The following is a 14,332-nucleotide window of genomic DNA, read 5'->3' on the forward strand; positions in this document are numbered from 1 at the left end:
GAACACCAAGAATTTCCCATGTGCAGTTTCTGGGTTTACGTGTGCTAATTCTTCTTCCATATTTTCCTATTACAAGCTGTATTCACTTTGATACACTGGTGACCTGTCCAAGGCTTGGCAAAGCAATGTTTTGAATGTTTTTTTTGTGTAGCACATTTCAGGACCAAGACAAATCAAGGTGCTTTACACTAAGAAAACCGACTGAAATTAGTGATGTTTCAGCTAATAGTCAATTTACAGAAATCAAAGGCAACTCTGAACAAATATGTTTTTGACCTTGATTTAAAAGAAATTAGGAATTCGGCATTTTTGCAGTTTTCTTGAAGTGTGTTCCAGATTAGTCGAGCATAAGAACTGAATGCTGCTTCCCCATGTTTGGTTCTGGTTTTGGGGATGCAGAGTAGACTTGAACCATAAGACCTAAGTAGTCTGGAAGATTTATACAATGACAAGTATTTTGGTGCTGAGCCATTTAGTGATTTATAAACTAACAGAAGTATTTTATAGTCTATTCTCTAAAACACATGGAGCCAGTGTAAGTGATTTTAGAACTGGGTGATGTGCTCTACTTTCTTAATTCTAGTGAGGACGCGGGCAGCAGCATTCTGGATCAAATGCAGATGGGCCTGTAATTTTGCAATAGCAACTTTCCAAATTGTTCTTTTTCAAAAGTTGTTTGATAGTTTCTGTTTTTAAGGCCTCGGGTAAATCACCTGACAAAAACTATGAGTTCATTATTTCAATCTAATATGACAGGCAAAACTTCTCGTTGGGGTCACCCATTTTGGTTGGACAGACCAACTAGGATGCGCATTTCGACATGCACAACTCTGACGTCACCCAGGATTATAAAACCCGCGTAAAACCAAACTTTTGATGCAATTTCCAACGTGTCTCACTGGACGACGCAACGACAGAAACACACAGGCGAGTTACTTTTCCTCCACACGGCCATTCCCAGAAGAGCTTGAAAGCTGTAATTTTGTCTGATACAAGAAGGTCAAAAGATTCATAACTGACTGAGGACCCCGCTGACACTCTGGCGCAGGTAAAAACCCACAGAGGTTTGTTTCCAAGGAGTTGAGTTTTCCTCCTTGTTGATTCAGTCGACATCAATGGTTCCTAATATTTTCCCCTTTTTGGACGGATAAGAAGTTTACCGTTTTTGAGTTGATCATGGACGCATAACACTCTGGTGCCCTCCGCTTTTCTTCAGACCTACAACCCAGCCTCAAGCCGGTGAAGATTAGAAAGCAACGTCAAAGTAATTTTGTTATTTTTATATCAAGTTGGATAGGTGTATTTAGAGGTCTGGGCAGGGTGAGGCATAGTTTAAGGTGATTTAGAATCACCAGTAGTCAATCCAAGGTATTAACTTGTTGCCTACAATATTGATTGAAGTGTTTATGGTGAGTTGCTTTGATTTGCTGTGCAAGTGCTGCTGAATCGCGGAGTGCAGATGTGATCTGCAAGGTGCATGTCCATGTTTCTGTCCGGCTGATTCCAAATCAGCCAGGAGTTAGATGTTGGACTTTTAGAAGTTTTTCATTCAAATCAGCTGTGGTTGGGGCTTGCGGTCTGACCACTCCTTTGTCCCAGCTTTATTACTGGAGTTTTTCCACCGAGTTCCCACCTCAGAGTTTTATGACCCTTTGTTTGAGATTTGGTGCAATCAGCTGTTAGTAGCTAAGGGCATGGCCCCACCGTTCTACCATCTGATAGCCACTATGAGACATAATTTCTGAATTATTTCTGAACCTGGTAAAACCAGATCCAAAACTCCCGTCAGCACAACTAGGCGTGGACTCAATCTCCACAGCTAGAGTCTACCTGATCGGATGGGGAGACACACCTGGGAAACTCCAAGAACCCCTTGGGACCTTGCCAGGAGAAACACTTCGAACTCTTTACATTAATTATTTTTCTGAATTATGATTTTTAATTATAATATTTAAGAATATTAATTAATCAATAATCATAATCATTACATTATTGGCATCCCTGGGTGGGTGTTGAAATGACAGACATCATTAGTGCGCAAAGTAACACAATTGTGATATCCTGGAAACTTATGAACAGTTGTGAGATTTGGTGAAGTTTCACAATGAATGAAATAGTCCTAACCCCCCCATGAATTCCAATCATAACCCCATGAGCCCCCCACCCCAGTGAACCCCAACATGAATTTCCCCACAGGACAACCCCCAACCAGGACACAGATATCGAAACACCATGAATCCCCTCCCTACAGCACATGGCCACACTCCCACAGGTGAACTTCATTCCCGAAAACCCAACGAAGCAACACCCACACAGTGCCACCTCCACACACAGCCCCACTCCAAGCACCCCCTCCACATCCTGCCCAACCACACAGTGAGCCGCGAGGGCAAAGACTCTCAAACAAAACAAAACTTTTAACACTTTTAATCTAAATAAGGCAGAGGAATGTTTACCGTGATCAGCGCTGATTCTCCTGACCTGGATCATCGCGTTGAACAAAGTGACAAAGCCGCCTTGAAAGAAGGTCACATGTAGTTTTATATCTGGTACTTCCATGTAAGGAATGTACACTCCCTCAGTTTTTATCAGTAGACAATCAGATAGACACCAAAACAGTGACACATAGAGTGTGTAATAGCAGGTGTCCAATCCTTAATCTAAGTGTTGCAACATTATAATCAACTCGGTTACAGACTGTTCCACTATCAAACCAAATGTACAAAACTTTATGTCAAACCATAGGTTATTTAGTCCAATGTTTCAGTAGTTTTTACTGAGAAATAAGAAGGTCAGAGTAAAAGACTTCAAGCAGACAACATTTTTTTGTTTGTCCGGAGCATGCTCTTGCTCGGTGACCACTGGGGATGGGCACCAGCCCTCTCACAACTCTGTATGGATAAGCAGACATAAGCAGACAATGCATGGAAGGATGTATGATGTGTTCATCTTGCCATCAATATAGACCAAGTTCTCTTTGCCTTAGTAACTCACACGTCACCAAAACATAAACAATCCACCACTTTTTATGTTGACTCTTTTTCAAATGTGGCTTTTAAGATTGCAGCAGGATGTTTATCACTCCAAATATCTTGCTCCAGAAGTTTTGAGGATTATTTCTGTTCTGTTTGGTGTATTGTAAATTGGCTGGCTTGTGGCATTGTCATAGTGGTGTTTTTTTATGGTATTTTGACCATGCAGCCAATTTTTCAGTCTCAATGCTTTTTTCAAAGAGTCCTATATATCAGCTGTAATAATCTGTGTTTTACTTTGCATGGCTAACGTTTTAATTTCCCTTTTTTGTTGATTTGACATGACAGTGGCTTGGTTTCAAAAGAATCCCTCCTAAACTACTTGTTACTTTTGTGAGTTTGAACATTTGTGATTGACATTCTCAATTCCTTAGACATCTTTTAATTTCCCTTTCCTGTTTTATGGAGTTCAACCTCCCCCAGATCATTTCATGATTATTTTGCTTTCCACATGGCTCTATATCCATCAATGTCAGTGCACCTCTACTCGAAACCTGCAGGGGTCTTTCAGGAGCCCAGAAACTCTCTGATGTTTTATACACACACATTAATGATAAGGACATATGTCACATGTAGATAATTCCATTTAGTGGCCATTTAAACCAGTGCTATGGGGAAGCTTGTCAATTTATTGAGGGTGCTATGCTTAGAAGTTATGGGTCCCTATTTTTCTCTACAACACCTTCAACATACACTACAATCACTAATAGCGAGCCTAATAAATATATGGACAGTCTATGGCTTGGCAATGACACCACACAAAAACAAGACCATTGCAAACCATTTATTTAGAAACAAACCTGATCTCGTTGTGGTAAAGGACGGGCTCTAATAATTATGTCTTAGTCCAAAGTCCTGAAAATGGTTTGCCAAGTCAGTGGTTCAACTGTCTCTGTTGCTGTATTTCAGTTTGTTTTTTTTCCAACAAGACAAACTGTGCTCAAAGCTCAATGATTTAATATGATGGGTCAAACCTATAGAAGTCTTATAGACTAAGTGTTTCTTTGTAATTCTGCATCAGAAATAGTAACTCCTAAGTGTTGTTAATGGTACATCCATTCTCATATTTCCTATTTAGCATCTGGAATACCTGGTGGAGCTCTGTTTCCTAGTTCTGCTTGGTAGCTACATAGTGATGCAACATAAGCAGAATGCAGTGTTTGTTCAGTCTTTGCTGAAACCTCTCTTTTGAGCCAAAACAGATTCAGACATATTTTTGCAGAATTGGTCTCAATGACCAGATTACCACCAAGCAGTCTAATGCTAGTGTCATGTCAGTCCAAAATTTTCTGAAATTTGGGCAATAAAAAACTATAAATTTTATTATTATTATTATTATTATTATTAATTATTGGAGGTAGTTGCTGTTGTCATTATAATTTAAACACAAACTAATGTTTTTGATAATAAATGGCTGCACCAAACCACCAGCAGACAGGTTTTTGTGTTATCACCCAGCTCTAAACATTTTCAGTTAGATTTAGATTCGAGGAGCATGTAGAACAGTTTAAAAAGAAATATTCTATTCCTGGAAGAAGCTGTTTGTCAGATGGGCATATTGTTTTGCACTGTTGTCCCGTTAAAATAACTCTTCATCACCACACAGATGACAACTCTCAGGCAAGAGTGGTGCCTGCTGCTACATCTCCAAGTAGCCAGCTATGGTTTGACACCCCTGCACCACCTGAAGCTCCATTGTTCTATTGAGAGAACAACCTCCCCAGATCATGATGGTGCCTCCTCACCCGTGCCACACAGACAGTAACTCCAGTGAGATCTCCTTATTATGCCAATAAGTCTTGAAGCCACTAGGAGCATCCAAAGTAACTTTTTTCCCTAAACTTTGTTCTACTCTCCTTGTTTTACCTTTCAATATCCCACGTTTGATGCTCCCTTGCAAACTCTAAAGGCATTGTTTCATGGGAAGAGATGTGGCCTTTTCCTTTTAAGCCCTTCTGTCCCAGATGCCAGGTTATGATTATTTGGCTGCATTTAGCATCAGTAAGAACCTTAATGTAAGTTGAGGATCTTAGTGCGTCGTCACTGATTCTCCGGCTCAGCTCAGGTTAAATTCTTTTGGGTCTACCACTTCACTTTTTTCTCTCATAAGCCTCACAATATTTTAAGAAAATTAAAATGTCATACTTGCCCTAACCTTGGTAGCAAGCACAAATTTCAGGAGGATTTCTTTCTTGATCTTAAGAAATGTGCATGTTCAAAGAGAGAAATACATATTGCATTTAGGGGGATTATGACAATGTAAATACCTGTTAAAAAATACAGTGAAAGGCAGATTAATGCACAGATTTTGACTTTTTAGGCTATGGTCCCAAACAGCCAATTTGAATTTAAATACAGTTTTCAACAATTTGTCTGTCATTTTTATCTCTTGCTCCTGTTTTTTGTTTTTTTTTTCACTTTGAAGCTCTACTTACAATCATTTCCACCGGTGCGCAATAATAATACTTGTAATTTCTTACCTGGTCTTGTTTCAAACCTGGTCTTTTTATACATAAATGTAATAAATATAATATTGCCGACTGAAAATGCATATGAAAAACGTTTTCAGAGATTTATACCACAGATCTCTAAATTGATACTCATTGGGTTTTACAGACTTTAGCTGTAAGAATTACATATTTTCAGTTTTTTTGTGACATATTTATGTCACACACACAATAAATTAATTAGCAGTTAATTATAAATTATTTTAAATCATATTTAATTTATTAATATATTATACAATTAACTTCTAAATTCATTTATAAGAATCAAATCCCTTGAGTTAATTACAGTCTAGATTTTGTTAGATTTATTCAGAATACTTGGATATTAACCAGTCAAGGACAGAAATGATGTCCACTACTATCTGGGACTTTTTATTAAGGTAATTGCTCTTTGAAATACCTGACAGACACACTCATACTTCGTCATACTAAGAGAATAATTTCGATTTCCATTTTTATGGGTCTATTTAAAGAGATTTATAGTGGTTTGTCAACCGCATTTACTTATATTAGTGTTTTAATTGTATTTATTAACAGTTCACATTATATTAAAACACAAACCCTGTGCAGAACCTTTTCTTATGACATAAATAAGCAATATTCCTATTTTGCAGAAATTTGCTGTGCATATTTTTAGACCAAAGGACAAATAAACAGTCACCAACCGACTGCCGCTGTTGAATAAATGCATCATCTAGGGAACTGTCTCTCTTGCAACCTCTTCACTCTCATCCTATTAAAGTACGCCAAATTGATTTTGATAACAATTTCAATTAAGGCTATGCATAAATTACTTTTATAACTGACACACATACATCTTTCATTCTTGAGATGTGATTATATAGTGTGTGGATATGTCTGTGAGTGTGTTTGAATGTGCGTGTGAACACAAGGGCATGCATTGTATTCTAGTCAGTCCTCAGCTTCATTGATTACATTCCCTTGTTTCATTTCCTTCCAACATCAAAAGAAGCAAGTAAGTGATGATAAGGATGACAAGATGTCCTACACATTACTCACAAACACTAAGGCAGACAGATGCATTGGTGTGTTTTTGAAGGCAGACAGAACAATTTGCGTAAAATCAAAGACATCTGTCTCCTATAGTTCATATCAGTTTTGTCACACTGAGACACATACAGATTTCACCTTAAAAATAATGACAATATAATATATTGGCCCATGACTTCTGATATCCAACAGTTTTCTTGTTATTGTATTAATTCTTAGCAACATGTATTTCTCAATTTCAGCAAAACGTTAGCGAAAATCAATAGTTTATTCAACAGGATGTAAGCTGTTGGCTGCCAGTAGTTCTGTAAGTCATAAACAAAAAACGCCAGATGCCTTTATGTTGTGTGCAAAAAAGTACCCACTGAACTGGCTGCCAATATAGTTTGACTGACAAAAAAGCTATTTACCAATTTTTCCAAACAATCTAATACACAGACACTGACTATTTATGAACATTGTTTCATGAATGTTGATATTTTAATGGTTTTTGCATCACACAGGGTTCCATGGGTATTGTTTTATTACATAACAACATGTACCGGCTACATCCTCAACAACAGCAAAGACAAAGGTTTCACAGAACACAGCCAGCAAATGCAAAGTAAAAGCACATTTTTTCTTTTAAAGACTGACTATGGTGAACAAATTGTAAAATACATCTTTTTTATGTGAAATATTTCTTTATTTTTCCATTGCAAAGACATGGATATACTCTCTTTGAAGAACTATGCAGTATAAAAAAATAAAAACTTCTGTTTGATGTCTCAAATGAGCTTGTAGTTTGTTTCTGACAGATAAGAATTCTGCCTACCATGCCTTGACACCTGTTAGATTACAAATAATAAATACGCAATCAGGTAAACACATGCTTACAACTCAGATATCTGTGATAACAGAGAGAGAGACGCACAACCGCTTGCACATGCACCCCCTCCGGTCAGATGCATCATATTTCAGAGATGCCTGTCAGCTGTGTTTTGAAGCCTGCAGTGCTTTCTCGTGATTACCCTGTCACTCCTCTTTCCTTCAGCATTCAGTCAGAAAATAGGAACACATACATTTGTCTGGTTATCTATCCACCCTTCTCTCCCCAACTCCTTGACATGCTTTGAATCAACCCCTCATAAACTGTATTTCTGCTTCCCAATCAAAAGATGAAACAGAAAAGTGGTACGATGTGGGTCTATGACCAAAGAAAAAAGAATGAAAAAGGAGAGCACAAAGGAGAAATAGTGGGAGGAGAAGGAGGCAGATAAATATAGATGTTATATTCCAAGCATTATCACCAAATATGTCAGCTGTGTATGATAATTCTGGGTTTTCAGAGTGCATGATAATTAAATGCAATGCCATATTATGACTCATCTAAGAATATGCAGTAAGAATGAGCATGTGTGTATGTGTGTACATCTGTGTATGCATCTGTGCCAAAGCTATGGGCTGTAAAAGAGACATGAACCACCATGCTGTGGAATTTACATGCTCATTTCCATTATGTTTAATGTACAATCTACAGAAAAAAATCAATTAAATCAGTGTTGAAGATGTGTTGAATAGCCTGGAGTTAGAAGAAAGTAGAGTTAAAATATTTTTTTAAATAAACACAATGACTGTTATAGGCAAATATCAATGGACTGCCAGTCTCCTGCAAAGGTATTCACACCCCTTTTAACTTTATTGGGATTTTGTTTGATAGACTAGCACAAAATGGTGCATACCTCTAAAGAAGGAGGAACATAATGCATAGCTTTCTGAGTTGTTTTTGCTAAAAGAAAGTATGCATGCATTTTTATTCAGCCCCTTTCTGAGACCCTATCTGATAACTTTAAATTAAGTCTTAATTAAGTGCTATCATCTCATTCAGAATTAGTTGTATTAGTAAAGAGACTCCATCTGTGTATAATTTAAATACATAAATACAGCTGTTCTATGAAGGCCTCAGAGGTTTGCTAGAGAACATTACTAAAAGAAATCACACTATGAAGATCATTGACCCCACTGGACAGGTCGGGGAAAACAAATTAAGGGGAACTTTATTAAACAACATCCCTAACGTTGAACATCTCAGGGAGCACCATTCAATCCATCTCCCAAAAATCGGGAGTACAACCTGCAACACTGATATCAGGCGAGAAGAGCGTTAATCAGAGAAACTGCCAAAAGGCCCAATGTGACTTTAGAGGGGTGACAGAGATCCACTGTTCATGTTTATTCTAACTGAAAACCTGTTTGCTCAAAATCTCATCTGGATGTGATAAAGAAACTACTTAGAGAGCCTATTTTGTGTTGTAGTGAAGGTCTGTGGCTAGACACATTCACACATTTAGGGGCACCTCAGCTTTAAAGCATATTAATGCAGCCTTACTGTCATGTCTTGATACACTTTTATTTTCAATGTACACACAAAATATGACCAAAAATTAAATAATTAAATTTCATCAAAGGGGTAATAGAATATTGAAAATATTTATTGTGGTGACCAGATTTTGTTTTCCAACTCTTTAATTTGTTGCTCAGACAGCATGGCTTGTTTCCATGGCGACATTTTAACCTCCTAATAACTTAGTGCAGTACTTGACTGACCTCAGTGGGACCCAGGTGGCATCTCTTTGGCATAACTTTACACTGCTGAATAATATGTGTTTAATGAGGCGGATGGCACCTTAAAACCTCATACAAATGTATGTTTTGATGAAATATACAATCAGGAAGATATTCAAGATAGAATAATTGATTCATTATACATAGTTTAAGAGCTGCTTGGTCTTTCTCCCACTACCCTTCTGTATATTTTCTCTATGAGAGGCATAGTGGATATATTCAGAAAGCTATTTGGGGATGCTAAAGGTGTGCAAACTGAACTTTGCATGTCTTTCTACTTTTAAAACCGACACAGAGGCAGAAATGTTCCTAAATTGTTTGTTCTGTCAGATGTTGTTCTTAACAATATCGATTATAAATTGTAATAAAGTAAAATAGTAAGAACTTTTACCAAGTTTAAAAACAGGAAGCTAAAATAGATCTATCTAAAATAGATTTACATAGAATAAATCTGGTAGAATCTGGCAGAAACAAAGTAGATTGCGGGAGCAAATGGCGGGAGCAAAGTAGTTGTAAAATTGGAGGAGAGTGACGAGGATGATTAATCCCTGCCCCCAATATTTGTAGCATTTGGCATGTTGTTGTAAATATTCATCAAAACAAAGTATACTGAAAGATGATCTCTGTCATTCTGCTCTTCTTCCTCCTGGTTGCAATGCCATGTCAGGTTTCTACAGGAGTCTGTATGGAAGAAACTAAATACCAGCTGTAGAATAGGCTTTTTAAAAATTTTATTTGGTAATCACAACTTTTCCTACACACTTGTACTTAGAAGAAAATTAAAGTAGTTGGTTTTAGGTTTGTTTTTGTTGTTATATGTTTCCCCATTAAATTTTCAAAGCCAGTCATTAATTTGTTGTTGAAGAGGCTTTCATATATTTTTGCATTGAAGCACATTATTATTTGGTTGTCTCAGGGTGGTCCTCATGCATAGTTTCTATTTCAAATCTGCAGTCACATTATCCTTCACATTAATCATTTGTATGCTTTTGGTCTCTTTTAGGGGCAGACGTTACCAACTTTGATGGGCAGGGAGTGATTTCATATCGTTTTAAGGTACATAATCAATTTCATGATTTATTTTTCCAACAAGACTTTAATATGAAAAAAACATGTCTTCATGGTGCTCTGTTTCATTTTGAAATATTTTCTTTTTCGTGTGAAAAACATTGTGTGGATTTGGTGTTTAAAATTTTTACAGGTTAAGAAGATGAAGATTATAAAAGATGTGATCGCACTGAGATTTAAGACATCAGAGAGCGAGGGTGTGATTCTCCATGGGGAGGGGCAGCAGGGTGACTACATCACTCTGGAGCTTCGCAAGGCCAAGTTACTGCTTCAGATAAACCTGGGTGAGTAACAAATTTGTGTTATGTACAAGAGAATGAAAAGAAGTGCTTACCTTCTTGCTGACTCTCCAGATGAGTATTTTAGAAAATATGTATCTCAGTTTCAAACATCTGAGGACATTTTTCAGTCAGTTTGCAGTTGAATTATTTTCTGCTTAAAGCAAATGCATTTGTACAACTATATTACTTTAAGGAAATCCAAACAGACCTTCAAATATTGGATATTAAATCAAGTACCAAGACAATTAATTCATATTGTTAGGTCATGTTCTACCACCCTGCTGACACCAGAGGTGGCATCCAACATGTCAGAGGAATATGTACATTAAGTACAGTAATAAATTAAGAATTTTTATTTTTATTGGGGGAAAAAAACAACACAAATGCATGGGTGAGTGTAGGTTATGTTTGCAGAAATTTGAAATTATTTATTTCTTCTTTGATATATTCTTTCCAGTAATAGGATAAGCTAGCTGTGTAATACGTGTCACATTATGGTGAACTGTTTAGACTTCTTCACTAGTCCTAGACAAAGAAGTTAGATGTTGTCTACCTATGAAATCAACGGGCTGATTTCCAATCTTTGTTTTTTGTAAAGCTTGACCTTTCGATACAAGTTTTAGCTGATTTTGATTTCTCTCCATGAACTATAATGTGAGAACATATTTAAGAACATTAAAAGTGTTAAAAGTAATAACAGATAATGTTTAAAAACTGTTTTTTTACTTTTTTATTTAAAAAAAGAGAAAACACTATATATTGTAAAGAATGTAGATTCTTAGCTTAAATCAAGCATGTTCCATGACAGACAGGTTGAACACTCAAAGCAGTAAAACAGAGCTCCATCTTTGTAGTGCACTCATCCTTCTGCTGTGTGTTAAAAGTCTTGGTATTTCTCACAGCCACAAACAAGTCTAATCATGTTCTACAAAATACGGTTTCCTTTCAGCTTATTACATACCTGACTTTATTTTAAAGATTTTACTTATACTGATAAAAATATCTAACCTTCAGTCTTCCAACTAAGTAATAGCATCCACACTGAAGACTGTTGCTGTTCTCACCCAATAACTCACTTTGCATGTGTCTTACAGGCAGTAACCAGTATGGGTCTATCCTGGGTCATACCTCTGTGACCACTGGCAGTCTTCTGGATGACAATCACTGGCACTCAGTGGTGATTGAACGCTACCGTCGCAATGTTAATTTCACCTTAGATGGACACACACAGCACTTTAGGACTAATGGAGAATTTGATCATCTTGATTTGGACTATGAGGTGAGCACTACATGTATTATGAGCATTATGCAACATAAAGCACGCATACGAAATTATGGCATCAACAATAAATTAATTAAAATTATGAAACTGAGTAAGTGAAGCAACTGAAAATATGTCTTATATTCTAGGTTTTTCAAAGTAGCCACCTTTTGCTTTGATTACTGCTATGCACACTCTTGGGATTCTGTTGGTGAGCTTCAAGAGGTAGTCACCTGAAATGGTTTTCACTTCACAGGTGTGCCCTGTCAGGTTTAATAAGTGGGATTTCAAGCCTTATAGATGCGGTTGGGACCATCAGTTGTGTTGTGCAGGAGGTGGAGACCGTACACAGCTGATAGTCCTACTGAATTGACTGTTAGAATTTGTATTATGGCAAGAAAAAAGCAGCTAAGTAAAGAAAAATGAGTGACCATCATTACTTTAAGAAATGAAGGTCAGTCAGTCCGAACAATTGGCAAAACTTTGAAAGTGTCCCCAAGTGCAGTCGCAAAAACCATCAAGCGCTACAAAGAAACTGGCTCACATGAGGACCGCCCGAGGAAAGAAAGACCAAGAGTCACCTCTGCTGCAGACGATAAGTTCATCCGAGTCACCAGCCTCAGAAATCGCAGGTTAACAGCTGCTCAGATTAGAGAACAGGTCAATGCCACACAGAGTTCTAGCAGCACACACATCTCTAGAACAACTGTTAAGAGGAGACTGTGTGAATCAGGCCTTCATGGTAAAATAGCTGCTAGGAAACCACTGCTGAGGACAGGCAACAAGCAGAAGAGACTTGTTTGGGCTAAAGAACACTGTGCTTTGGTCTGATGAGTCCAAGTTTGAGATCTTTGGTTCCAACCACCGTGTCTTTGTGCAGCACAGAAGAGGTGAACGGATGGACTCTACATGCCTGGTTCCCACCGTGAAGCATGGAGGAGGAGGTGTGATGGTGTGGGGTTGCTTTGCTGGTGACACTGTTGGGGATTTACTCAAAATTGAAGGCATACTGAACCAGCATGGCTACCACAGCATCTTGCAGCGGCATGCTATTCCATCCGGTTTGCGTTTAGTTGGACCATCATTTATTTTTCAACAGGACAATGACCCCAAACACACCTCCAGGCTGTGTAAGGGCTATTTGACCAAGAAGGAGAGTGATGGGGTGTTGCGCCAGATGATCTGGCCTCCACAGTCACCGGACCTGAACCCAGTCGAGATGGTTTGGGGTGAGCTGGACTCAAGGCAAAAGGGCCAACAAGTGCTAAGCATCTCTGGGAACTCCTTCAAGACTGTTGGAAAACCATTTCAGGTGGCTACCTCTTGAAGCTCATCAACAGAATGCCAAGAGTGTGCGGAGCAGTAATCAAAGCAAAAGGTGGCTACTTTGAAGAACCTAGAACAGGGGTGCTCACACTTTTTCAGCATGCGAGCTACTTATAAAACAACCAAGTCAAAAAGATCAACCTACCCACTACAAGAATGCACAACATATAACTATTTTCAAATGTATTTAAGGAATCTTTGTACGTACAATGTATGTTGATGTACCTTGCATTACTGAATAAGCCAATATTGCACAACACACAAAATAAATACTTATTTACATTTTTTGTAATTACCTGAATTACTTGAGTCAGCTGCTTCAACGAATGCTTCTTTTACCATCTCTCCGTCTTGGAAGGACTTATTGTTTTTAACGATGGTGTGACTCACCCGGAACGATGCTTCGGTGGCGGCTTTCGCTTTTGAAGTTTGTTGAGTGAAAAATGACTGCTGTCCGGACAACTGGGATTTTAGTTCCTCCACCTTTCTCTTTCTCAGCTGGCTTTTCGGCGGAAAGTCGATGTGATATTTTCCATGAACAGTACGAAAATGAAATAAAGAAAACACTTTGAACACTTTGAGAAGGTGTGTCCAAACCTTTGGTCTGTACTGTATATATATATATATATATATATATATATATACATATATATATATATATATATATATATATACAGGTCCTTCTCAAAATATTAGCATATTGTGATAAAGTTCATTATTTTCCATAATGTCATGATGACAATTTAACATTCATATATTTTAGATTCATTGCACACTAATTGAAATATTTCAGGTCTTTTATTGTCTTAATATGGATGATTTTGGCATACAGCTCATGAAAACCCAAAATTCCTATCTCACAAAATTAGCATATTTCATCCGACCAATTAAAAGAAAAGTGTTTTTAATACAAAAAACGTCAACCTTCAAATAATCATGTACAGTTATGCACTCAATACTTGGTCGGGAATCCTTTTGCAGAAATGACTGCTTCAATGCGGCGTGGCATGGAGGCAATCAGCCTGTGGCACTGCTGAGGTCTTATGGAGGCCCAGGATGCTTCGATAGCGGCCTTTAGCTCATCCAGAGTGTTGGGTCTTGAGTCTCTCAACGTTCTCTTCACAATATCCCACAGATTCTCTATGGGGTTCAGGTCAGGAGAGTTGGCAGGCCAATTGAGCACAGTGATACCATGGTCAGTAAACCATTTACCAGTGGTTTTGGCACTGTGAGCAGGTGCCA

General features: G+C 37.8%; 1 protein-coding gene across 3 annotated transcripts in view; it reads left to right on the plus strand.

Annotated features, from left to right (window-relative positions):
* cntnap2a (contactin associated protein 2a) overlaps positions 1–14,332 on the plus strand; it is a 498,604-nt gene that overhangs the window by 238,193 nt on the left and 246,079 nt on the right. For all 3 annotated transcript variants that reach the window (XM_047349232.1, XM_047349233.1, XM_047349234.1), the window contains exons 5-7: positions 10,158–10,210; positions 10,356–10,506; positions 11,598–11,782. In XM_047349232.1, the coding sequence (XP_047205188.1) occupies positions 10,158–10,210; positions 10,356–10,506; positions 11,598–11,782 (389 nt within the window). The remainder of the gene's footprint in view (positions 1–10,157; positions 10,211–10,355; positions 10,507–11,597; positions 11,783–14,332) is intronic.

Source organism: Girardinichthys multiradiatus, chromosome 21, assembly GCF_021462225.1.
Source record: "Girardinichthys multiradiatus isolate DD_20200921_A chromosome 21, DD_fGirMul_XY1, whole genome shotgun sequence".
NCBI lineage: Eukaryota > Metazoa > Chordata > Actinopteri > Cyprinodontiformes > Goodeidae > Girardinichthys > Girardinichthys multiradiatus.